Source organism: Vollenhovia emeryi, unplaced genomic scaffold, assembly GCF_000949405.1.
Source record: "Vollenhovia emeryi isolate VEMERY1.0 unplaced genomic scaffold, V.emery_V1.0 DF939131.1, whole genome shotgun sequence".
In the NCBI taxonomy this organism is placed as follows: domain Eukaryota; kingdom Metazoa; phylum Arthropoda; class Insecta; order Hymenoptera; family Formicidae; genus Vollenhovia; species Vollenhovia emeryi.
The window spans coordinates 632,955-658,375 of NW_011967235.1; the positions used below are offsets into that span (position 1 = coordinate 632,955).

Genomic DNA, 25,421 nt, shown 5'->3' on the forward strand with positions numbered 1-25,421 from the left:
CACCTACGAGAAAATTGGCTTCAAATAAATCGATAAATTTTCGTTTGCGTATTCCCGTACAATTTCATTTTTCGTTTGCACATCCTTCATAATGAAGTTACAAACAAGTAACATTTAGCGAGAGGTCAAACCAGTAAGCAAATAAAGATTCGAAAAGTATGTATGTAAAAGTGCAAACGATAAAATCAACTATTCTGACTGCTTTCGATTATATTTCAAACTGAGCTACTGCAACTGACCTGTTCTGCTCATCAAATTTATCTGCATATAACTTTATTTTTAAAAGTGTGCAAACAAAAAATCGTATTGGATGGATTTGTGCAAACGAAAATCTATAGTTTAAGACTATTTCAATCCAATTTTTTAGTCGAGGGATTTATTGGCCCCTTCAAAATTCTTCCGTTAATAATTTTTGTACCGAAGGTACAAAAGCAGACAAAAATTGGAATACACGTGCAAACGATAAGCAATTGAATATACTATAGAGTTCTTTTCTTAAGTAGGTGAGCTAACTTTATACTGGCGTTCGCACGTCGAATTTGGCGATTTCCATACTCGTCTGTCTGATGTACGGTCGTTTCTGTGTATCAACCACATGAAACACGGCCAACAGTCACTCATAGGCGCCGTGTAATGACGATCGCATGGTATCTAGGCTCCGCATGACACTGAAGCGACATTAGGGTTGGCATGTGTAATTGAGGGTAGATCGACATGACTGCGGATACGTGTGAGACGCGCCAATTTCGACAATTTCATATCGTCTTTCATCTTGCATCGATATTATATTCTTTGCAAATGTATATAATTGACTTAAAGATACAAAAGAAGCGATATGCGCGAGCAATTTGGGGTTTATGCATATATTTTTTCTGAAGTCAGTCATGGTACAAAAACGGTTAGATTATATTTTATAGATTTTAAAGGAAGAGGTGTGTAAGATTTTTACGAACTTTGGAAGCTTCACAGAAATATTGGTATTACCCATTGCAAGTATAATATTTCGTGCCACGTGAGTGATAAGAACAACAGTCTGGTAATACCTCGCACGATATGAATTATTTATATAGCTAATGACAGTATTGTTATCCAAGTAATTGTTATTTGATACATAGCCGAGCAATTATTTGGCTGATGGTTGTTTATTTAGCATTTGGCCGAAATGTGTGTATGTCGTTCTAGCGACAGAGATGTCGATGGACAAGCGTGATGGACAACTTTTCAATGCTTGCTCCGGGACCGCGCTTATTCCGGAAACTCACGGTTAATGGAATATTCGAAAACTGTCATTTCAATATCGTTAAATCGATCCGGAAGCTCCTACAGGGACACACAGCTTACGATAAAAATGGCTTATAGAACCGTGTTAATCGGTGACGATGCATATCCGTTCGCTGTACATGTAGGTATATCCATTAGCGCCGATAGATTTCGCGACGGGTAACGGTGCATCACGGTGCACCGTGAAACCCACGATCGAGTTTCCCTCGAGCTATTATGCATACTTGGATTTTTGTACGCGCATTAAATTTACCAGAACTTTCACAAAATATCTTGTAGCAAACTATTTTACATTTAAATAGAACTTTTTGTAAGTACTGTCAAATTAATTATACGCGTATCTATGCATAAATTAAGATGTTATTGCTCTTAATGAGTGTCTCGCGAATATTCTCGCGAGTATCCTAGTTTGTGAAATTCTTTTCCGATGAATTAGATGTACGTTGTCGCGACTGATAGATTTTAATTACATTTCAAACTTCAACGTGCCGTAGTTTTTTTTTCTTACCGCAGAACTAGCGATTATTAAATTGCGCGATTATTATACGTGGTTTGGTATTAGTGGGTTGGTCGTTGATGGTTCTCGCAAAGTCATGCAGAAAACATCGGCCGATAATTCACCGGCCAAACTCGGTGAACGGTATTCAATACAAGAGGAATACGAGAAGAAAAGGCGCAGGATTCGAATAGAGAACGAATGGCGAATCTAATATCGGGAATTGCATTTGCCTTCAATTGCACTCCCCCCTGCCTGACTGCGGATATAGAGAAACGAACAAAGAACGACAGAGACGGGAGGGGGTGAGTGAGTGAGAGAGAAAAAGAGAGAGAGAGAGAGAGAGAGAGAGAGAGAGAGAGAGAGAGAGAGAGAGAGAGGGGGGGCAGAGGCGGCAAAAGGGGGTAAAAAGTCACTTTCTTTGCGTAAATAGTTTTTCGTTAGAAAATGTGCTGACGCTTTTGATCGTGGAACAAATCTGCGCCCCGGCATTTACTTCGAATTCATATGGATTGCATTATAGAGGGTGTTTTATCGCACCTATGCTTTCAAGAGAGTAACGCGGATACCTTGTTCAATGCGAAGATATAACGTTTCGGCGACAGTTTACAGGGAAATTATGCTTTCAGTTTTATTAAAATAGAATCACCTTATTGAATTGTTAATTCAGAATTAGTTAGTTGAAGCTGCTGAATGTATTGCGTGCTTGCATAATAAGAAATAATGAACGATAAGCGGAAGGTCAAATTTTTGAATATAAAATTTCATGAATTTCCGAGAGCTTTCAACAATCTCTCAACAACTAATTTACGCTTAAATAAATATTGCATCCCTCAAGACACGTATATATAGTGTGCCGGAATCTCTTAATTTAAATATCGATTTTCTATAAAAGCACGAGGCAGCAAGGAACGCATTTGCGCAAAAAGTAATTTTAATTGTAAGTCTTCTTTCACGAGAGCTTCAAAATCTTCAGGAATGTTCTCTAATCACAGCCATTTTCAAGATGCGTCTAACATGACAGGGGATAAGATTCCTCCTTCATTCTCGTCGAAATTCACCGTTCAGCCAATTTCCTGCTCGTCCGAAAATTTCTGAGAGTTCGCAACCCGATAAGCTGGCTACGAGACTTTTTAAGTCCGTAGCCAGTGGCAATGCGATTTCCTGGTTTTGTTTGCCTATAAGAAGCAGGCTCCGCCTGAAAACTCCGTCAGGTGCCTGCTCGCGAGTTCTTGTCACTCCCGCAACCTTGCTTCCACGACTTTCAACGAGCAGCTGCGGGGGCCGTGAGATTTTCGCAGATATCCCGCGGGTATTCGCGACATTTCCTCTTTAAATTCACCGCTCAATCGTTAGAAACGATTCACTCGGAATTTATTTATATTTTCTATTGCAAACTGACCATGCTGAAGAATTTCAAACTACGCTTCGCATTTGAAATTCGATGGCTGTTATTTTCCTCTTCCTTCAGAAGTTTTCATATTGCTCGCTTATGTCTCTTACCTTTCAACACGCTGAGAGAAAATTTTTCATGATACGTTCATGGATCGAAATAAATAGTGTCGACGTTACCGAAGGTATTAAATGATATTGGTATCTATAATGCGATGTAACGATGCGGAAGGATAGTAGTTAGAAATTGTGATACAAAGGACAATATATGCGTATAATTATAATTATATTCTTGAACATTAATTATGTCCTAGTTTTTTACAATTAAATAAAATGAAAAGCGATAGAGAATATAAAATTTATTCCTATTAAATAATCGTGTACGGCGTGTGATTAGTTGATCTATAATTCAGGGTTTTATATCGATAAAAGACCAAGGCCTTTCACGATAAAACGGATTATAATATATCAATGCATTTTCTGCAATTTCATACTATCTAAATAATATATTATTAACCATTTTAACTACATTTTTATCTCTTTAACTGCATTTTTATCGGTTATCAGAAAGAACACGCAACACGTTCCCGGCTTATTGTTTTTTTTTAGCGCTTAATAATTCTTCGCCTTACTGTGCTAGTGCGTTTTTCTATCGCCAAAGGAATCCATTATGCAAATCTCATAATTTAATGAGAATTAAAATTGTTATTGCTTGACAATCAGTTAATATAATCAAAGTGCATTTCATTTGTCGGAAGAGCCTCGGTTCGCCCTCATTATAACAGTTACGTTACCTAAATCTAGTCATAATTGTTGAGAAACGATAATAATTATTGCGGGAAATTGATTTATACGAATAGCATATATGCCGACAATTCTAACACGTGCAATGCACATAATAAGGCTGTACTTTTAATAAGGTATTAATTTCTCTTTCGTCAGTATCGCATTATATTTATCATATTTATAGCGTCATATTTATTGTAAAAACTGCTTAAGTGCAAATAAATAAACGATTTAATAATAAGAGATCTGCGCGCAATAATTCAGTTTACTTATTAATCAACGCGCTTTCACGCGCGAGCAAAGACATTAATCCCGACTTCATGGTTAATAACGTGTTTACCGATACACCGAAAATTACATGAATTCGCATATTTATTTCTGCAGTGATATTACGCGGTGTAAAATTCGATTAACGTTAATAAATTTCTAATCGCAGCGCAAGAATAGCCTGTACAGCACATTAATTTCGTAAATTCATCAGTGATTTTACACGCACGCTGATGCGCGGAAATCCCTTTTCCTACAAAGTGATGGACATTTAATTACTTACAACATGCAAAATTCGTGCGCGCGGCTGGATACATGCTTAAATAATGTTCAAATAACGGATACGGCGCACTGTAATTACAAGTACCGCCGTAATGACGGGCGTATACTTTAATCGGCCAATTTATGGAGCGGCCGTGCATGTATGTGTGAAAAAAAATGAACGACAAAAATTTCTGATCAGTATTTTTAGCCCATTATTAGAACTGCGCTATTAAAAGGGAAAGAGAAACTACGTTTCGCTTACCTATAGGCGATGTATTTTCTTTCGAATTATAAAAGTATCCCTATTCTGTTCTAGAGACATCTGTATTGTTCATTAATATCGAGTAATTTACGGTAATTTTAAACGCAAGTGGGCAATAGGCAGTTTATTAAAGCCGTTTGAAATTTATATGAAAACCATATATCCGACGAAACAGAATAATTTTCTACTAAAATTACGTATTGGCGTGGAGTAGCATACGGTTAATGAGAAAATTCCATTAAGGTTTCTCTGTTGTACCGGTCTGAATTCTGGAGCAACAACTCTGTATTGTGATGATTTGATGTAACATATAATATAATTTATATTGTATTAAGCGCAATTATATTAAGTGCGTTTTCTCGTTGAATAATTAACAACGCGTGCACTGTATATTTTATTTCATTTATACATATCAGTTTGTTTGACGTTTTACAAAGTACCTCAATATAAAACTTCATTCCTGGATGTTAAGAAAAATGCAAGTATTTTATACACTTCATGAACTTGTCTCTTTGCTAAAAGTTTGCGAAATCAAGTACTTATAATCGATTTTTGGCCCTTTCCCATTATTTCAATTCAATTAAGCTGTATCGAAAAATGTATTAACAATCTCCCGCTGTGATAGTAAGTATGAAACAATATTATGTAATTTTACATCGTAAAATTTTCCACGTTAAATTTTACGTCGTTACGCTATGTGAAAATTGGCTTTATATCCGATACGAAAGATACCCGTTACATCCCATATAAAATTCTGTAGTAAAGTTTAAAAATATGTTCCGCCAGTTTTAAAAATTCGGCGGTAAAGTGGTTTACGACTGGTACGCGCAGTTCTGTCCGTGCAGAAATCCAAATTTGAAATGCAAACCACTTTTCCACGTACGCAATCGAATTTCGTGTACTCCCGCTTTATAGGAGACTTTTCAAAGCAGGATGTCTCTGCACTCACATACTCTCGTCGCGCGAATTTTAGGGATTTTAAGTGCCAAGCCATCTCTCAAAAGCGAATTCCGAACTTTGCATCCATAGATCGCTCGAATTGCATTATTGTGCGGTAAAATATGGAGGTGCGCGGCACGCTCGTTTTTTTCCTCTCTCTTGACTGTTTCTTCTCTCTTTCTGGCTACCGCGGCCACCGGCTAATTCGCGGTGAGATATGCCAGCGAATGCCTGCGGAACTGTAAAATGATTCCGCCCGGATGATATCTCGCGTTGAATAATTACGATGAGTAACGTTAGGACGAAGCCTTCGCTTTAACTACGTTGTTACGTTGTACCGAATGGAATGGCCGGTTGACATCTAAATTCCACGTTCCGAGAACACTTAACACAGCACGAGCACGCCGGCGAACATAATATACTTAGTTTGTTTTACAGTGCATAATATAGTACGTAAGCGTAATACGCATATTGAGTTGTGGATGTGCGGATTTAACACATTACTGAATCAGTTTGTTATAAAGTAGGTAACATGCATTATCAAAGGTGTTGTGGAGACAATAGAAAGCACTATCAACGAACTGCATTCGTACTGTACACACGTGTGGAATATATAAAAGGGATTAAAGCAATTACTAAGTTCTTAACTTATAGAATAATTAGTAACAGGAAGTTTTTATCGCAAATGCTATTAGGTTGTTGCGTATGAAATGGCCGTTTTTTAAATGAAACTATCACCAATCGCTTTCAAATGCCGAGTAATTGCGTGTGAGGCGATAAAACGTTCAGCGATATATTTCTTTTATTAAGCGATTAGAAACTCATTTAGCCATTTACTTTTTGAATAGAAAATATCTGGGTAAATTAGACTTTATGTTACTATTTTAGATAAAGCGAAATTTCTATTGGTTTCCTCACTCTTTCTCTAAGGTTGAAATAAAATTTCGTTCTCCACTAACGTTTTCGAATCACGATTCGTCCAAACTTTTTAATCTCTGAATTATTACATAACTTGCCTCTGACCTTATTAGGAAATGCTAATTGACATTGAAAGTTAAGCTAGTTCATATTCTGCAGTAGATACACTCTGTGCAAAAATTTTCCTCGTCTGGCTGCGTTGATACAGTGCTTTAGCCGTAGTGTCATTCATATTCATACCCCAACGGCGAGTTTACCCGATGTTACCCATGTTTTGATTTAATGAATAAACGATACCCGGCGGAATTGTTGCACAAATTTAGGTCAAAGTACCCACATTCGTTCATTCTGTTACTATGCTCGCATTGAGTTTGCAGCGAACCGGTTATCGAATTGCGTACTACACCGTGTGCAAATTATATCACGCGATCGAAATTGTAAGCGATCCTGGCATATAAGGCACATTTTCCCCATCGATGGAATATGCGATAATCGATTCATATATAGCCAATGCTTCACGTGATGACCAACGTATGCTTTTTAATTGACGTACATTGGAAAGCTTCAGCATTGATGGTCTGTCATATTGAGAGCTTTGTTATTACGTAATGTCGAACTATAGTAGTGAAAAAAATTGTCAGATTGTTAACTCAGCTGATAGTTTTTCGGTGCAATTTAAATTGAAGCTCGCAAAAAGGTTTTTTCTGTACGCGTGTAAATTTGATAAAAAATCAGCGAACAAAGGTCTTTTACGTTGTTAAAGATATTCAATCTCATATATGTATATGTTTGGCTTGACAGGTTGCAAATATCCAACTATTATTCTTGAATATGTGTACTCACCGTGTATGTCTGCTTTAATATCAACCGTGAGTGGCTCCACGAGTGCAATATTGTTGACTTTACACGTGAATGTTGCGCCTAACTCTTCTCGTGTAATTTGCATTTCCAGTAAACTACTGCCAGTACCAATTCCGGTATCAGTGATAGTCGACGAGCTCGTTGCTGAAATAGAATATTTCTTGATTATTCTTCTTAATAAGTAATATCGATATGTAGAATAATTGTATATACATTAAAATGTGCGTAGTAAAGAATTACAATGACGCTTAATATCTCTTTAATGATACACATCAAGTTAATAGGGTAATGAAAAAGAGAAATTCTTAAAAATATCATCGGATAACTAATCAATGAAGAAAACTAAGACTTCTTTTGTCTTTTAATATCCGCGTTTGAATAATGGTCCAGTGGCAATGCTTCCTTTACATTTTAATTCACATGCAACTTCACTAAAGCGTGGAAATAAATTTATACATTTGCAGCGTTCATTAATTTGATTCAAGTTACCACGTTATTATATATAAGATTAAATTTTACTAATTTATTATACGGATAAAATTGCGTTTGGTTCAATTGTATTTCATTTCACATAACTAGATTATGGCTGTATTGAAATATCAGATCGGTATCATCGATTTATTACTACGCAACATATTTATGGGATGATCAATTATTAATAAAGGCAAAGAGAGAGAGAGAGAGAGAGAGAGAAAATTAAAAATTATCAAATGACTAAATTATTTAATAGAAAAATATAGAAATAATAGAAAGATATGAACTTTATTAAAGAAGAAAACCTATCTTGTTTATCTTCTTTCAAATTCTCTCCAAAGTAGGAACTTATTACAGATCTGAAATATTATCCTATCGATTTCAACACGTAAGCATGTTGCGAATCTTACCTTCGAGTGGCTGGTCCACTCCATCCCTAAACCACTCGACCGTAGGTACAGGTTTGCCTTTTCCGCTCTCGCAGTACAATGATATTGTCGAGCCCTCATTTATAGGTCCTAAAGTGGTGCCGGTGCTCAGAGTATTCTTCGAATTTGCATCGATGACACGTACAGACGCTGGTTGCACTGGACATACAAAAAAAAATCATGTCAGAAGATTGTCCCGCTAGCCTCTTGGATTCGTATGAACTAAAAATTTTACCGTAGCTCCTATCTGTACTACGATATACTTATTAAGTTAGCATACAAGATTATATAATATTATTTTATCTGCGTCGTCCCCTTTAATGTATATCCGCACGACAAAAATAGCGCGCTTCTTTACGTATCTTATTTCCTGTTCGAATAAATGCATTCTTTATATACGCCCTTTGAGGGAATGACGTTTATTACGGAATTTCTTAACAAGAATGTACGGTCGTACACTCACTATTATGCACAAAGATAGTGCTCCGCGGGAACCTAGCCATTTTGCTTTGATGTTCGAAGCAATAATGAAAATGCTGCGTGAAAAAAATTGCATCTGCGATATCTTGGTAATAAAGTATTGGCCGTTTAAAGTTATATGCGAATCGGACGTTTCACGAAGTATCACGAACGTCAACGTTTAAAAGTTAATCTATTGTTTTGCGTTCGCACGCTATAAATAACGGTATACTGAACAGTGGGATTGCAGACGTACGTTATTTCGAGCGTATCGACATTCTCGAGCGTTCGGTTTCACGTAAATCGATGAACCGATTCGATACATTGCTCTATCGGTTTCATCGTAAGCAAATTTTATTCTTGGCGATTTATATTTGTTCCATATATTCTTCGTTTAAAAATCGACAATCTCATTATATTTTATACCTATCAATATCACTTCGCCATCATCGAGTAGGCCAATTCTCAGATGTTCTGTCTCCCATTTTATAAAAGAAGATATTAACAAATTGTCTAATATATGTATATATATATATTACAATTACGTTTTGATATAATATACTAAGTTAATGAAAATTCTATCAATCGCCTTTCTATTTCTCGAGAAACTTTTCCTCTTCTCCGATGTAACTTTCTTACGGCGAGGAGTTTAATCGCGATGTTTAGAAGTGTTATCACATCCAATTCCTTTCTCAGCACGTTCGATCTGATAAAGCTTTGTCTTCTTTGCGCGATGAAAGTAAACCGCGTGCCCTGAAATTCTGAGCTATAGTCACATCGATTTTCTGGCGTGAGGAGTCCCGCAACTTTCTACAATTCCTACGAGAGTAAAGTGACTTCCACTTATCGAATAGGCGCCATGTTCTTAGGACACTATAAATCAGATCCCCGGTAACACCTACTGAATGCACTCAGGCCGTAGTGTTCTATTACGCTAGCTGTCGGTGTATACGTACGCATGTATGTACATACGAATGCACCTATCGCATATGTACGCGAGACGTTTGCATGCATGCACGTATGCGCCCGGTGTAGCATTAGGGGTGCTTACGCGCAAATACCGTTTTTAAGGATAATCATACGGCAAAAGTGATTCAAAAGAATTGCTAATGATGGAAAGTACATCTACCTGCATTTTACGTGCATTTTACATGCATAGAAATAACTTTACTGCGGAACAGGTTCTCGTTATATTCACCGCTTTTGATATTCGCAGCTGAAAATGAAAATCTATTTATCTGCTGAGAAAATCGCCAGAAAACTTGCACACGTATAATATTGCTAAACATACCTTTAAATTGCATAATTAGGTTGGGAAATACGTGCGAATAAATTTACTTTTAAAAGAGGATTTAATATTATAAGACATTGACACGACATGTACGCTATATGATTTATAAAATTATGAAAACTTAGAGCGTAGATTCTTTTCCTTAAAAATGTGCGAACAGTTAGACTCAAATGTTGGAATATGTGTATATTGGACAGTACTTCTATTTTATGTTAATTAAATTGTCTGTTTTTTCTGGAGATGGAGATCAGATTATGTCATTGATGAATGGTAGAAAATTTGATTAAAGAACAGTCTCTTCGACATGTTTAAAAAATCAATTAGCTACTAAAGAATTTTTGCATTAAATCACTCGTGCAAAATAATCTGAAATTACATTTATATTTGACTACAATATCCTTTCTTCCGATTTAAAGTTTTTTTCTATCTTACTTGTAAAAATCGAAATTAATAAAGACAATTGTTTGTTAAATCTCCGCGTTTATTGCTTACATGTCGTATTTCTATTTTTGAAATATCCGCAGCTTACTTTACGTCAAACTGAATAAATCTTTATAACAAGATGATCTAGAAAGCAAAAATAATATTGTATATCGTTTATTGTGTATTTTTAAGTTTTAGCTGAGGTATTTTTAAGTTTTAGCTTAGGTAAATTTTTCGCAACAAAAATAAAAAATTATTTAGACACTAACAGCTTGGCTCTTATATCTTTTATTACTTTATATTGATGATGTGATTTCATGTCACAGCCTTACGAATTCTATATTTTAAGTTCTATTTCTGACTGACTCTGACAAGTCAAATTATTTCACATTTATCTGAAGTATTTCATATGTCATCACTTTGCGAAACCTAATAAAAGGGATTAGAGTTCCAATATCAAAGAGAAAACTACATTATTTTTCCAATAAATTATTTTAAGAACGCATTTTGTTCTTTGTGTTAAATCGCAAATTAGAAGTGTATTTTCGAAATTTATACACAATTGCGAAGCTTAGCAAAACTAGAGAAAAAATTATCAAAATTTCGTAATGTATATTCATCAAGATATTAAACATAAACTTTTATTAATTTCAAAAATCTTAAATCGAACATCGTCTATTCTGTTGAGGTAAACTTTTTAAAGTTGTATTTGTTATGACTATTGTAAAAAATCTGTACATATATATTTTATTTATCATATGTTAATATAAAAAAGTTTTTTAAAAACAAGATTTTTATGTCATAATTTCTAATTAAATTTTTACCTTGTAAATTTTGAAATAAATATGTGCTTAAAATAGGTAGGCAGAATCATGGAATTTGTCTACCATGCGTATACATTTGGAACCGAATGAGAGAAAAATTGAATATAAATAATTTTTTAAATATATGCGCGTATTATTAAACGAAAATTATCATGGTAGTGTCACTGACAAAATTGCAATAACATTGCGAAACATGACCTTACAATTTTTCTAACATGCCCGTACAGTAGTGCATACACACATGTAGGCATATTTCTTTTTCAAATAAAAATATCAAATAATTCTTTTCAGTGAAATTCATTTCGCGGGTTCTTGAGCGCCTCGCGAAATAGTAAATTTTTATGATCGTATAAGCCGTTATGTAACTTTAAATCGTCTTTGCAATTTTCCGCTAGTCGAGAAAATTACATCAACATGCAATTCAATGAGGTAGAGAGAAATAATCATAATGAAACAAAGTTATATCTCTTTGCATTTCTAGATAACTTTGTTAATATGTGAAAGGCATTCTCTTTATTAGAATGTGGTATCAATAGAGTAATACTTTATAAGACACAGAAGCAGAGAAACGTTACAAAGTTGACTAACGAGAGACGTGTGATCAATATTTGACAAAACGAAACACGCGTGGTTCGTTAAACAATTCGTTAACGAGTTTCTATACACCTTTTATTTTCGGCAAACAATATTTCGTTATACCTAGGGTTGATCACAAATTCAATTGAACTGTTTTCGCGTGTAGTATATGTTCTTAAAAAAAAGACAGTTTGAGATTTGTAATGATTATCCTACAATTATTTTAATAGATTAATACTAAAAATAATTTTATTATTCCTCGCTTTATTAGTCTTCCAACATAACTCTTCATGTGCATTTTAATTAAGCATTAAATTATGCTTTTCATTAATTCACATATTTATATTAAATTATATATCGATAAGTTTAAATTAAAAGATTACCACTTTCAATCAAAAGCAAATTTAATCGGCTAGATAAATTCACATTTTATATTTTTAAAGACGACGATTTTACAGAAGAATCGATTGATCGGTCATGTGACAAGTAGTTCATAAAATTTAGATAGTATCAAGATTGCTATCCGAATTAATTAAAACTGAATTCACTTTGTTCAATAAATCTTTCAGCTAAATTAGAAGGAGTAATTCAATACTTATGCATGAAATTAATCCTTCAATAAATTAAAGATTTATTATTTGGTAACTGATGCTATTAAATTTGTTATATTAAAAATCTGATTAATAGTTTACGGTATCCGTTGTACGCTTATTACTTAGAGCCTTTCTAATATTACAGTTAGAAAGTATCATCGAAAACAGAAAATTAATCAATTGTTTAATAATATTGCAGAATAATAAATTTCTGTAACTTACAATATCTTTTTCAGAATGATTGCTCACGCTCTCAAAGAAATTTATTTCAGCTAAAATATTCTTTATATTACCATAAGCTGAAAAATTTTGCGAGTAAAATTTTAAATTGTACAGCGGATTTATATCATTCTACTTTTAATAGGGTGTCTTTACTTTGCTGAAGTTAATTTAACTCAATGTCATGCATGTGCGAATATTCTGAAATGTACATATATGAGTTCATTTTTTCACAATAAACGTGAAAAGCTTTTACAGAAACAGAAAATGAAATTCATGCATTCTGGTGCACTGAAATATTAATCTATCAAACTGCTTATTTAATTAATAATTTTTTATTATATATATTATGATTATATGAATTATAATTTTTTATTAAATTTGTATATTATTTAAAAAATTATTGCATGTCATATATTTCTCTGTAATTACAACGATAGAGATATAAAAAGCGCTGATAGCCAAAAGATGAAAAAAACTCTTACACGTTTCTTTAAATAATAAGAGAGATCTTCTGTCTACTACTAAACTCACGTACATTACTAAATATTGAGAGACCTCAAATAAATTCATTCTTTCTAATAATTATTTTCACTTTTATTCAATACCGTCAAGTCTGAGAAAAGTATTTGATATCTTTATAAATTGAATCAGTCTTCTCAATACAATGGAAATATCCTCTAACACAATGGATCTCCGCGTATAAAGGGTTGAACCGCAAAGAGGCAAGTTAATCACCTTCGTGAAATTAACCGAAGCAGAGCATGCCCAGCAGCGCAGTGTAGATCCACCTACGGCGCGAATTCGAATCCGTCAACCGAATTGCTCGGTGTAATCCTTTAATACTAGATAGAGCGTGCGACTACTATTGTCGATTAAAAATCTACTACCATTTCGGCCAATGCGAGAAACGAGATTGGACGGCAACTGGTGCGTATCTACAGTGTGCAAACGGAAAAGCTTCCGTACCTTACATAAACACGATCGCTGAATTACTCTCGGAACGGTCCAAATTCGACAAAGAAATTGAAGGGAAATTTTTCTTTGCCAGCGCAACATTTTATTCTATTAAAGCTAGACGTAAAATGATGCGGGCCATCATTTTCACGCTGAAACGCTGCGTAATATCGATTGATTCGCTAACAGAATTCTCACGACGAAAATAATGGTGCTATTATTAGTCGCAAACCGAAGCGAAGAGCCGCGCGATGTATTTAGCATTAATTTTCGTGTTTCACACGGCTAATAATTTGAGTGGTCATACAGTCGATTGTTCTTGCGCGATTGCAAGCGATTTAAAGCGGTAGTGACCGCGGTGACCCGCGGATAATAATGGATATTGGAAAACTCGTTCGCGATGTACTATTTCTTGCGTCACGGAAAACAGACGCAATTCTGCGCATTAAGTTCATTAATTAAGCAGGATCTGTAATTATTTCGTTGCAGCCCATTGAAAGCCTCGGACAGCTTGCCATTGAAACACGCTTTTAATTGGCACCTGAAACGAAATCTGATCCTTTTTAATTGTGAAAAAAACGTGAAAAAGGCTCGCAAACAAAAAATCCTTTTTTCCGCATATCGTCGGTGCATAGCCGATTTGTCATTGTCACGTCCTGCCATTCCCAGAAAATTACGATGGAAAGCGATCCGGTTTGTGAACATTCCAACGGCGCACTCTAACAGCGATAAAGTTTATGAATAATATACTTGAAAACGACTTTTAAAGTCGCCTCAACGACCCGCAGCTACGACGGTAACTTTGTACGACTATAGAAAGAGATTACTTCGAAAGTGGGAGGCGGTGTCATTAGATCGTAAGTAGCTTTCGCGATTTTTTACAAGACGGTTTCTGGATTTTTCCCGGCGCGTCTCGCGCATTTCCTACTTGGAAATCGGCGTGACTTACAAAGTAAGCGTTACGAACTTCGCGATCTTTCGCGCTCGTCTCCATCCGGCAGTTGGCGAAATTATATTTCCTTAGTTAGTTGCAGCCGTAAAAGCGCAAAGTTATCCTTTCTTCAGCGTCCATCGAAATAGCACGGAATTCATTGATATTGTAATGCCGAGTGCTAATGCACGCGCAGAACGCGCAGCAATCCTCGCTAGTAGTCTCGCTCAATAAACTCAGATACATGCATTGTCCGATTGCCGCGATCTTTCGCGTGTATCGGAAAAGGACGGGTGTACAGATATATTCTATTGTTCCGCTGGATAATAGCTTACATTATCACGTTGTAGATCCGAGTCTCATCCTTTAGTTCTATATAAATTCATGCAATTTACCGGACCTGAGTTGCACCTAAGTTCTAATTTAAATAACTGGGAAACTGCATTGTGCGAAAATTATATCTGCGAATTAACACTTATACGAGAAAATATCCATTTGCGCAGTAAAGGGAGGAATCATTTTGTAAACTAAAAGAAGCATTTTCTTCAACAATATCTTTTTTTTAAATTTAGTCACAACGACACATTGCGATAAGTGCAAAATAAATGTAGTTCCTTTTCCGGGGAAATCCAAATTCCGAATGAAAGAAATTCCAATCTCTGGAAGAAAAATCGTGAGCTCGGGGAAGAAATTGCGCGATTTAAAGAGTAGAACGAAACGAACTTGGACGTTTCACGTCTTGAGGAATTTGCGAAAGTGATTTTGATAGGACTTTTTGGAGACGTTCGTCGACGTTGAATCCGAGCGTCTGCGACGCTCGGCTTCTTCGTCGCTGCTTTGAGAGAAGGTATCGCAATTGTCTGTAATTTTGCACAGCAAAAAGGAAGATGCTGCGCGAAACGGGACACGTATGAAACGAAAGAAGAAACAGCGCAACGCGTACCGTATACCTTTAGCTCAATATCTAATCTCGTATAAAAGCGCATCCATGTGGCGGCGCCGTTTTAAACTATAGGGCGTTTGCCAACAGCTATTTTGCAGAGCTTTACGTGAGTTTGCAATGGCACAATCTGGTGAATGAGCGACTAGACGGAAGAGTAATACAAAGCGTAACTTCTGTGGTATCCGACATAAAAATTATGGTGCTACTATTTTTACAACTTTATAATATAGTAGCAATTCTCATAATATACAATTTTGCATGATATAAATTTTCCTGTTTGTACATTTATAATCGAAAGAAAAGAAAGTCTTACTAAAATAGAGCCACGTTTCACAAACTTCACGTGGCGATTGTGGCGCAGAGAGTTGGACGCTGCTCTAGCGAGCCAAAAATCCGAATTCAAATCCGACTAGAAATTGTCGGTTTTTATTCAATTGTCACCTTTTGGAAGGAAACTGGTAATCTTATCCCCACTATGTACATGTATGGAGACGAGTCCAATATGTGTGGCGTTTTAATATACTCACTTTTTCCAGAAAAAAACCATGCCGATAAGCTTAGAGACTTTTCAAAGGGGCTTAAAATCCAGGAGTCAACTGTTTGTGAGACAGATTATTCATACGATTGAGAAAGAAACACTGGGTGTGGTATAGTCCGAATGTAACGACGGCGCAAATGAAACCGGAAAAAGTGGACCAGCCACGAACTGCTTGATGCTGACAGTACTTTAATTTAAGCTTATTAAAATTACTGCCAGTACCGGGCAATTTGTACACGCTTTATTTTTTATTCCTCATTTTGTAAAGTAAAAAAATTATATTGAAAAAAATGCAAAAAGTGGACCTAGGTAGCTCACAAAGAGCAGTCGCCTGGCAAGCGGAGGATTCTAGGTTCGAATTCTGGTCTGGTCTTAGCCGGTTATTTTCTTGTTGAAACATTATTAAAAGCGGCGCGTCTTAGTATTTATGTATCGGATAATGCCTACCTCTCCAAAGATGCACCCTTTTTTATTATTATGGACCGTTACTTTGTATAACGTTAAAAGTAATCGAATCTGAAAATCGTTACTTTTCCTGATTCTCGTCGCTTTGATCCTGTTTGTGCGCGCTCTACTTTCCTGACAATATTATCTATTTGACGATAAATCTGCAGCGTGATGTCCTAGCTAGAATAAGGTGTTCGGATAATCCGGCAGTGCCGCGCTGTGTATGTACATAAGTACAGATATGGGTGTGATACGTGATACCGTTTCGCGCACAGCTTCGCGCTGTGCTCTTCTATGTAGATTAATGTCGACGCCTGTCGCAAGAGAGCTCGCAAGCTACTTTTACGTTGTCGCTTCACCACGCTGCGGTATAATAGGCACGACGCGTATCCCGTATTTTATCGAAATTGACGCTACTTAGTCACAAATACTACCGTAAATATTTAATCCTGGGAATTAAGATACATTAAGAATTTAGCCGCGCAATTTTTTCCAGTTTTTCCTGTTTATATATATATAATTTTTAGATATGATATTTTCACCTTTTTCCATTAATTACTTTCGCATTTTTAGCGCAGTTCTCTGACATAGAAATAAATTGTATCAATATTAAACATTTTATCAATGTATTTATTTTTTAGTCTTGGTATGTTTCACACATTCGTTTTGATTTGTAAAATATTAAAAATGTATTAGTTTATATCTCGAAACTGATATTAAAGAATTATTATTGGTGTATATTGTTGTAGAGCTTCTCTTTTTATATAGCTTTGTCTTAATTACGTATAAGACATAACTACTAAATTAAAAATGAAATTATAGTTAGAGAAAAATAATGTTACGTATTTATCTTCTTTTAACTTTTCTTCCATTTCCTCCTTCCACTGAGCAGCTAGATTTCTTGTAAGACAATTAGCTGCACGCGAGGCAGGTAACAAACGTTTATTAAAGTTATTTATCAACTTAAAACCGTCGATTTAAGATTATTATCATAATTGAGATTATTCAATTCAATGAAGAAATTAAATTTATTCTGTAGCTTAACTACGTAATCTTTATAATTAAATAATCTAATTATTTTGTAATTATTTCTTTTTCAGCAAGAGTTTAATTAAATAACATTTTTAGCTTCTTAATTTTATTATTTCTTAAACACGAAATAAAATCTCAAATTGAATTTCTTGTTAAATAAAATAAAGTAAATATGTTTGTGGAGTTTTTCTCAAGAAAATTAGCGATACTTAAAATGGAAACGTTTATCCTTTCTAATTATTCTAATATTTGTTGAGGGAATATGCATAACAATCTGTAAACCGTTATCCAAATGTTCATCCTTGCGTAACAACGATATTATACGCGTTCTAAAACGGTTAAATACGCGGTGATATTACGTTTTCCAATAGAATTCAAGACACGTCCGTTCTTGTAAGAAAGCAGTCCGATACATAAATTCACGAGGCACTTTAAGTTCGACAAATTGAGGTCACAATCAGTTATGCGTCAAGAACAACTTCTTCCAAGTTCTTTCGTGTTTCAATTGGTTTTGCAATCAAAACGATAAAAGTTAGAGAATCTCTTAAAACGATCATAAAATCTGTCATAATAAAACATTGACAAAGCTCTTATTTCACTTTTCGAAAGACTAACTTTTTTTTAACACGCACGTAGAATAGTTATATTATAACAGATACGACAAGAAGACGTATACAATATAATTAATGGATAATTAGTTCATTCAATTCACGTTGTTTAGAAATTTTGGGAGTAATTACTGACTTTGTCATTTTAATTAGACCGCAAAATTAATTTCCAAAGCAGTCTCCGCTTTTGGAACTTTAAGAAGAATACAATCCCCCATTATATGAGAGACGAAAGTTTCTGAATGCTGCTTACGCGTTACTACGTATCTAGGCACTACGTCGCGATTATGCACTTGAAAACTCCTCCACCCCACTCGTTTAACTCGCTGTGATGTCATGAGGCATGGTGCACGACAGCGAAGAAGACAGATCAGCAGCCGGAATTTCGTGTACACGGCGATTCTATTCACGTCCGTCGCGATGACGACTCTGGTATATATACGTGGAAAATCGCTACGTTCGCTGAATAAACCACTCTAGAAGTGGATTATTTCATTCTTCATAAACTTCCAAAGATAATGTAGATATAACAACACTTGAATAATATATTTCGCTAGAAGCCTGCAGTTGACAGAAGGAAGATCTCCTCTGTCAAGATGAATTTGGAGGGTATCGTATACCTAAAATTTAAGTGCAGGCCCTATTACGGAATTACTTAATAACGCAATTAAGCTGTAATTTTGTGCCGGATAATTTTAAACCGCTAATGTTCCTTCCGACTCTAATGTAGCTTCTCGCATCCAGGGAAGAAGAAGCTTTAGTAAAACCTGATTTTCCTTACATTCAACATTTTTATATTTAGTTTAACAGTACGGCATGTTCGTTATAAAGAGAATCTTTTTTTTTACCTTTCATCATTGATACATTTTTATAATTTAATAGAAACGTGTGTAAACCGCGATTTAACAAAGACGTATTAATTATTGTATAAATAAAATCTTCTTCCATTCCTTCTGTTTGTTATTTTAAATGCGAAAATGTACAAAAAACTTATTCTTGCTTCTAGCACTTTCGAATAAAGATTCTCGATATTAATAAGTTTCCATAGAAGTTCAATACTGATATTCATTACATTGCAGGTACATTGCAGAATACCTATGTTTTATGCACATGAAATTTTTGACCTTTCGTAACTCTCGGGATCTCTCCTTAATTTGCAAGGATTCCATATAAATTTGATATGAGATAAGTTAGCGCGAGACCACGATACCGCGGTGATGATGAAGCATTAACCTGATTAAATAACATCGTGTGGCAATGAAGCTATTTAGCCGTTATACGACCCTATAATGCGTTTATGAGATTAATTTAAACGTTAAATCAAGAATTATCAAATAACTCCATGTATCCAAAGTACGTGAGATATCGCACCAGTGGGAGCCTAACTTGAGCTCAACTTGTCGATATTAACTCTTCGGAAAGTTAGGAGTCATCCGGTATAACTCAAGCTATCGACGTATAATTTGACATGGGTTCAACCCAGATCACTATCTGTGGTTACCCAGCTTTCACGAAAATTAAGTACTTGATGCATACATTGCGGAATGCACACATTTCCGCACTCAATTCCGTGTGTTACAACCGAGTGACGACAGTCATGGAAAACCACTGGAAACTAGGTAGGAGGAGAACTGAAGAAAAGTTAGATTTCGAGAATTTAAAGCACAAAATCGCTATCGACTGAACAACCGCGATAATCTCACTTTCTTTCGACGTTTCTTCAACAAAACGTATACGTCTCAAAGCAAGAACATTATTAATATCTATATAAATAGATTCCCAAGGAACAACGAAAAGTCAAGATCACGTCAATTTGACTTTTCATTTTCCTTGGGTTGATATCGTAGCGTTTTTTTCTCGTGGCTATCTTCCTACTTTGAGTATGTGCATTGCTGCACGACACGAAAAGGACGAGACGCGAATTGTATAAACTACTGATATTTTACGTTTGGCACAAGTGACCGCAAAATGTATATATAAGACTTCTACTTTCCAGAGATGTTTCGGAAGGAAACACATCGTTACTTCCCAATCTCGTAAAAGGGCCATCCGTAACGAGTTGTCTATCCGACGTATCGCGCAAAATTGAAATATTTGCGAGAACGATCACGTGTAACCGTTAGTTTGAAATAAACATTCCCTGATTTATGTAATGTGTGAGCCCTGCGATACATTCCGATTTACGCATACTATTTTCACCCCATTCCGTGTAAAGTGCAGACATCGTAAATATGCTTCCATGTATGATATGAAATGCCAGAGTACATTGTACTGCCGTATTACTTTCGAGAAATATCGCGTTAAATTTGCTCGGTAATAACGCAATAAAAGAGGGTGTGTCACGGAAACAAAAGTGCGTAAACAGATTTCCGTATGAATGATGAAACGTGTTACGTTCGTATCCTGTATTGCCTTTTCAATAATGCAGGCTACTTGCGACTACGTTTTTGACGTATAAACGTAATGCACGCTAGAGAGGTTGCATAACAAACAGAGGTCGTACAGCTAAAAATATCGCATGCAATTTATGGCGAGAACTTACACGAAAAGTTTTAAAATAGTTGCGTAAATCTCTCAGTAACTCTCTCGATAAAATATTGGAAAAATCTTTATATATTGTACTTCATATACAAAGCGTCGAGAGCGATATTACTATTACATTTTTTAGGACCACAAATTTTGATGTCACTCTCCTCTCCTGCGTATTTGGTTTAATAAAAATTTAATCCTATTCCGAGAATGTTAATCCGGTAATGCTGCATAATGTAATGTGTAACACACCTGTGACGTTAAGAATAATGTGCTGCACGTTGTTGCACTCGCGGTTGACTGCCATGTATGTGGCCTCGCACTTGTATAGGCCCTCGTCCTCTAGCTGTACCTCGGGTATCTTCAAATATGTTTTCGATGAATTCGCCGAATACTCTATATCCGCCCTGAAACATTTCGTATAAAACATTCATGTTAAATTGATATGAAAATTGCAACGAAACGTAATTTAATTTAAGGCAATATTCCATGTTCGTCCTGAAACATTCGTGACGTAAAACATTCATACTGCTAGATTGATTTGGAAATTAGAGCAAAAACGTGATTTGATTTAGAATTTTTTCTAAAATAATTGTTTTAATGTTGATTGTTTGAAACTTTCATATGTTCAATGTAGTACAATGTGCAGCAGAAAGATACATCTGTCAACGTTGATCAGTGAAATTATAAATAGACGGTAACATTGAGGGAACGGTTTATTTAATGAACTTTAAATAAGCATTTCACGCGGCAACGATGACAAATATATTTTCTTTAAAATTTAATAAATTTCGCTTGCCACATCGCGCCAATTTTATTTTCGTATAATTGTCGCCATTCATGATTATAACAGCAGCTTTCACCAATCGTAAATATATTGATTGTTTATGTACTTTATTAATGACGATCGCGCGGTATTATGCTATTATGTGGTTCATGCCAACGCAAGTATAATGACCTCACGTAATGTCAATCTCAAATTGCGATTAACACTGGGTAATGAATCGGACAATCAATGAAATTAATCTGCTCGTTATCCCGCCTGAGTAGTATAATCCAGTTACGACGATAAGGTGGCGATATTATCGTCATATGTGTTATTTGAATCGACTCTATTTACATATTGCATAGATGCGTACGTATTCGAGAAATATTAACGGATCGGACGATCTTTTGATACGATCGTATGTAATTTATAACGGGAGTCAATTGCGCGTAACGGACATGTTTTTGTGTGTAACGCAATGCCACGAAAATTCCCGTAATGCTCGCAATTAGATTTGATCGCGATGCAAGTGCGTTCTCGCAAGGCCATTAATGTGCGACGGTAAACCGTGAAGCAACAAGACGTCAACCGAAGGTCTCGCCATTTATATCCGTAAATGGCAAGCAAACGCACAGTCAATGTATATAGGTCGCGCTCGATACTCTGTCAATAGAAGCTGGGTATATTCATCGACACATAAGTACAGCAGTCGGTACACATCTTTGTTGAACGCGCCATAATTCGCTACAATTGACATCCCCATCAAATTGATTACTTGTTACCTAAAGATGGACCAACAGAAAAGTATACGTATTGCGTAAACCGGCGGAAAGAATGAATTCAAATTGTGTCTCTTCCCCCTCTGTCTGTGCAAAATCGCAACGCTACTTATTTCATAATGGTTAAAGCAATAATATTTTCGCACGCGATTTGATATAGATGAAACAATGCTCGATATACATATACATGGCGTTTACACACAGATACGATCGTACGATATTCCAAAATCCGCTTTTATTAACCAGATTAAATATTGACACGAACAATTTTCAACCGAAATGTTCGTATTGCTTTTATTTTCCGTTTCCCCGGTTAAACGTATATAGCCTGTGACGAATCATTGTTTTTGCAGGCCGCAAATTCTGCGTTGGTATGAAACACAGGTGATCGTGGTCAACCGACATTTCGGCGTGTTGTTTGATCGACGAACCGTTTACGGCGTCATTAGTGCATTGTTGATACGACGATGTGCTGCACCGCTAATCAGCGACATCGTGCTACAGGAAACTATGTATCTTTTGCATTCGTGTGTAATTAGATCATCAATGTTATAAACTGCGATAAACATGTGTTCACGTCAAGATATGTAACGTATCTTCAATACCATTGCTATTCTCTACTCTTTTTGTACTATAGACTGTACAGTTGCTTTTTGAATATTTCATATTTTTGATCAAAGTATAAAACAGTTCTACTATTAGTGGTGGTCTCGCACAGGCACATTTAAATGAGAGCATTGTGTTCGAAATTTCAAGAGTGCCGCAAATAAGACAAATGTTCTTTTTAATGACTGATAATATTGTCTAGGGATATATTCCTTGCAACACTCCAAAGTAATAAAGTAAATGCAACATTTTTAACAATAATTAATAATATTACCAAGGGACTCTTTCTGTGTAACTTTTCAAAGTATAAAGTAGCTCACACGATAATACAACATACACAACGTTGCTTTACATTTCTGAGTTCTAAATCCAGATTCCAACTAATCCGGATAATAGTATGCCGTATTATAAAATCCTAGAAATAGGGGACACATTTTGCATTAGCATTATAAAAGCGTAATACTATGTTCCTTTATGCATTTTACTTATTCGCGGCATTAGTATATCATATTCTTACACGAAAAATGTATCATCTATCTCGACAATGTGTTTTTAATACTGCGATTGTATCTTTCACGTATAATAAAATATCGAACTAATAAAAGGCACATTCTAGATTTTGACTGAATGTATTTCGTACTGCAATTAAAGGAAATTTTTGCGCACAATGCTCGCGTATAATCAATGGTGTTTCTCACACCAGGACGCACTATTGCAAATGTATTATATATTATATAATTCATGAATCGTGTATAATTTACAATATAATTACTGAATATTGCTTTGCTATTGTACTACACGCGTAAATAACATGTAAAAGTAGATTGTTTCAAATTGCCTTCAATTCATGTGACGGAAAATAGTAGGGAAAACAGATTTTGTAAAAAAAGTGAATGTTCTACTTTAAAACAAAGACAGAATTGCTATTAAAAATTGTTATATTCACTTTTTACCGTTCAATGGTAATAATTATCGAGCTTTAATTTCGTTATTGATAGTATTTATCGGCAGAAAACTTATATAAAAAAATTACGTTTGGTTTTATATAATAGCGAAATAAATGCAAGAAGTTATAATTATATGTGTAATATTAGAATTTCTAAATGTGTACATTTAACGTGTTAAAGAGATATTAAGTCCAGATAATAAAGTCCATAATTTACTTAAACGTAGAGAATGATACTTTAATCAAGTGTCATTTAATTACGCAAACTACGCTTTGCTGTGATGCAAACATCGCATTTGAAAATATCACTACTGTTGTAATATTACATTTCGCTAAAATTTTGAGAGGGAATATATTGTAACTGGAATTATATATTATAAAATGCACAGTGCAGTTCAAACATTTTCTCGTTGTAATTCTTTTTTTCCCTTCCAAGCATAAAACTCACAACAGTACAACAATACTATCTATTCCTGCTTAAAAATTGCAACAAATGATGCATAAAAATACTATTGGTACTACTGCTTTTGTTGCTATATTAATTGCAATATATTAAAAAAATTAAAATAAAAAAACTGAAGTCATGTGTATGAAAATCTCGCATCGTTGCCACGTCAGATAAAATACGCGAAGAGAAGAAGAAAAGCGATAAGCGGCTATTGAAACGTGCTGCATAATGGAATTAAATAAAACGCACTGTACTTATAGATAATCTGTGACGTGCCTTTTCCTTTGTGATATCATCTGTGTTACTTTATTTCGTGTGGTTAGCTTGATATACGTATTCGTATTGAAATCATTTTGATCACCGAAATGAATATCCTATAATTTCCACATTTTTCAGTTATAACTTTCGCGACTAAATCGACAGTGCCATTTTCCCTTGAGAAGTAAAAGCCATTAAGTAGGTTTCAATGTTGAATTAAATTTTTATCTAGGATAGAGTAATAGAGTGATATTTAATTTTTAATGAAAATGTTAATTAGCTTAAAAATAGAGAAGATAAATGAGTGAGAATTAATTAATCAATATTCAATAAAGCTCACCGCTTTCCGTTGTTAATTATTTAAGGATATTGAGTGAGTTTGTTTTAATTAATGCAAATTGGCGCGTAGAGAAACACGGTTATCGGATGAAATCTCTAAGGAGCATCTCAGATTCGAGTTCGTGCGCCTAGTTGCAATGTGCACCCAGACAACAATGCTCGGAGTAAATAGCTATGGTGCTGAATCGAAAGACGTAGCTAATTGATTTAATGACTTGGAGGATAGCGAGGTGGCCTCATTTGCAACTAAATACACGCGTTTTTCTATACACCAATAATTAATTAAATTATTTTTATTATTAATAAAAGAACTTTTATTATATTTTCTATATTGCATAGCTGCTCTTTAATATTACATAACATAAATTGAATAATACTACATGTAAAGAATTCTATATATAACATTCTAAATTTATTTTGTGGAATGTTTATTAATCCTCTTATCAAGTAATTCATTCACAAATGTATTATTTACTTATTTACTTGTGTATTTATTATTTAATATTTATTATTTAGTATTGTTGTGAAGGCTCCAGAAAAG

General features: G+C 35.0%; 1 protein-coding gene across 3 annotated transcripts in view; it reads right to left on the reverse strand.

Moving 5' to 3' along the window:
• LOC105568130 (hemicentin-1) overlaps window positions 1-25,421 on the reverse strand; it is a 154,159-nt gene that overhangs the window by 35,612 nt on the left and 93,126 nt on the right. For all 3 annotated transcript variants that reach the window (XM_012023542.1, XM_012023544.1, XM_012023543.1), the window contains exons 3-5: window positions 20,991-21,145; window positions 8,351-8,527; window positions 7,449-7,610 (exon numbers count right to left, since the gene is read on the reverse strand). In XM_012023542.1, the coding sequence (XP_011878932.1) occupies window positions 7,449-7,610; window positions 8,351-8,527; window positions 20,991-21,145 (494 nt within the window). The remainder of the gene's footprint in view (window positions 1-7,448; window positions 7,611-8,350; window positions 8,528-20,990; window positions 21,146-25,421) is intronic.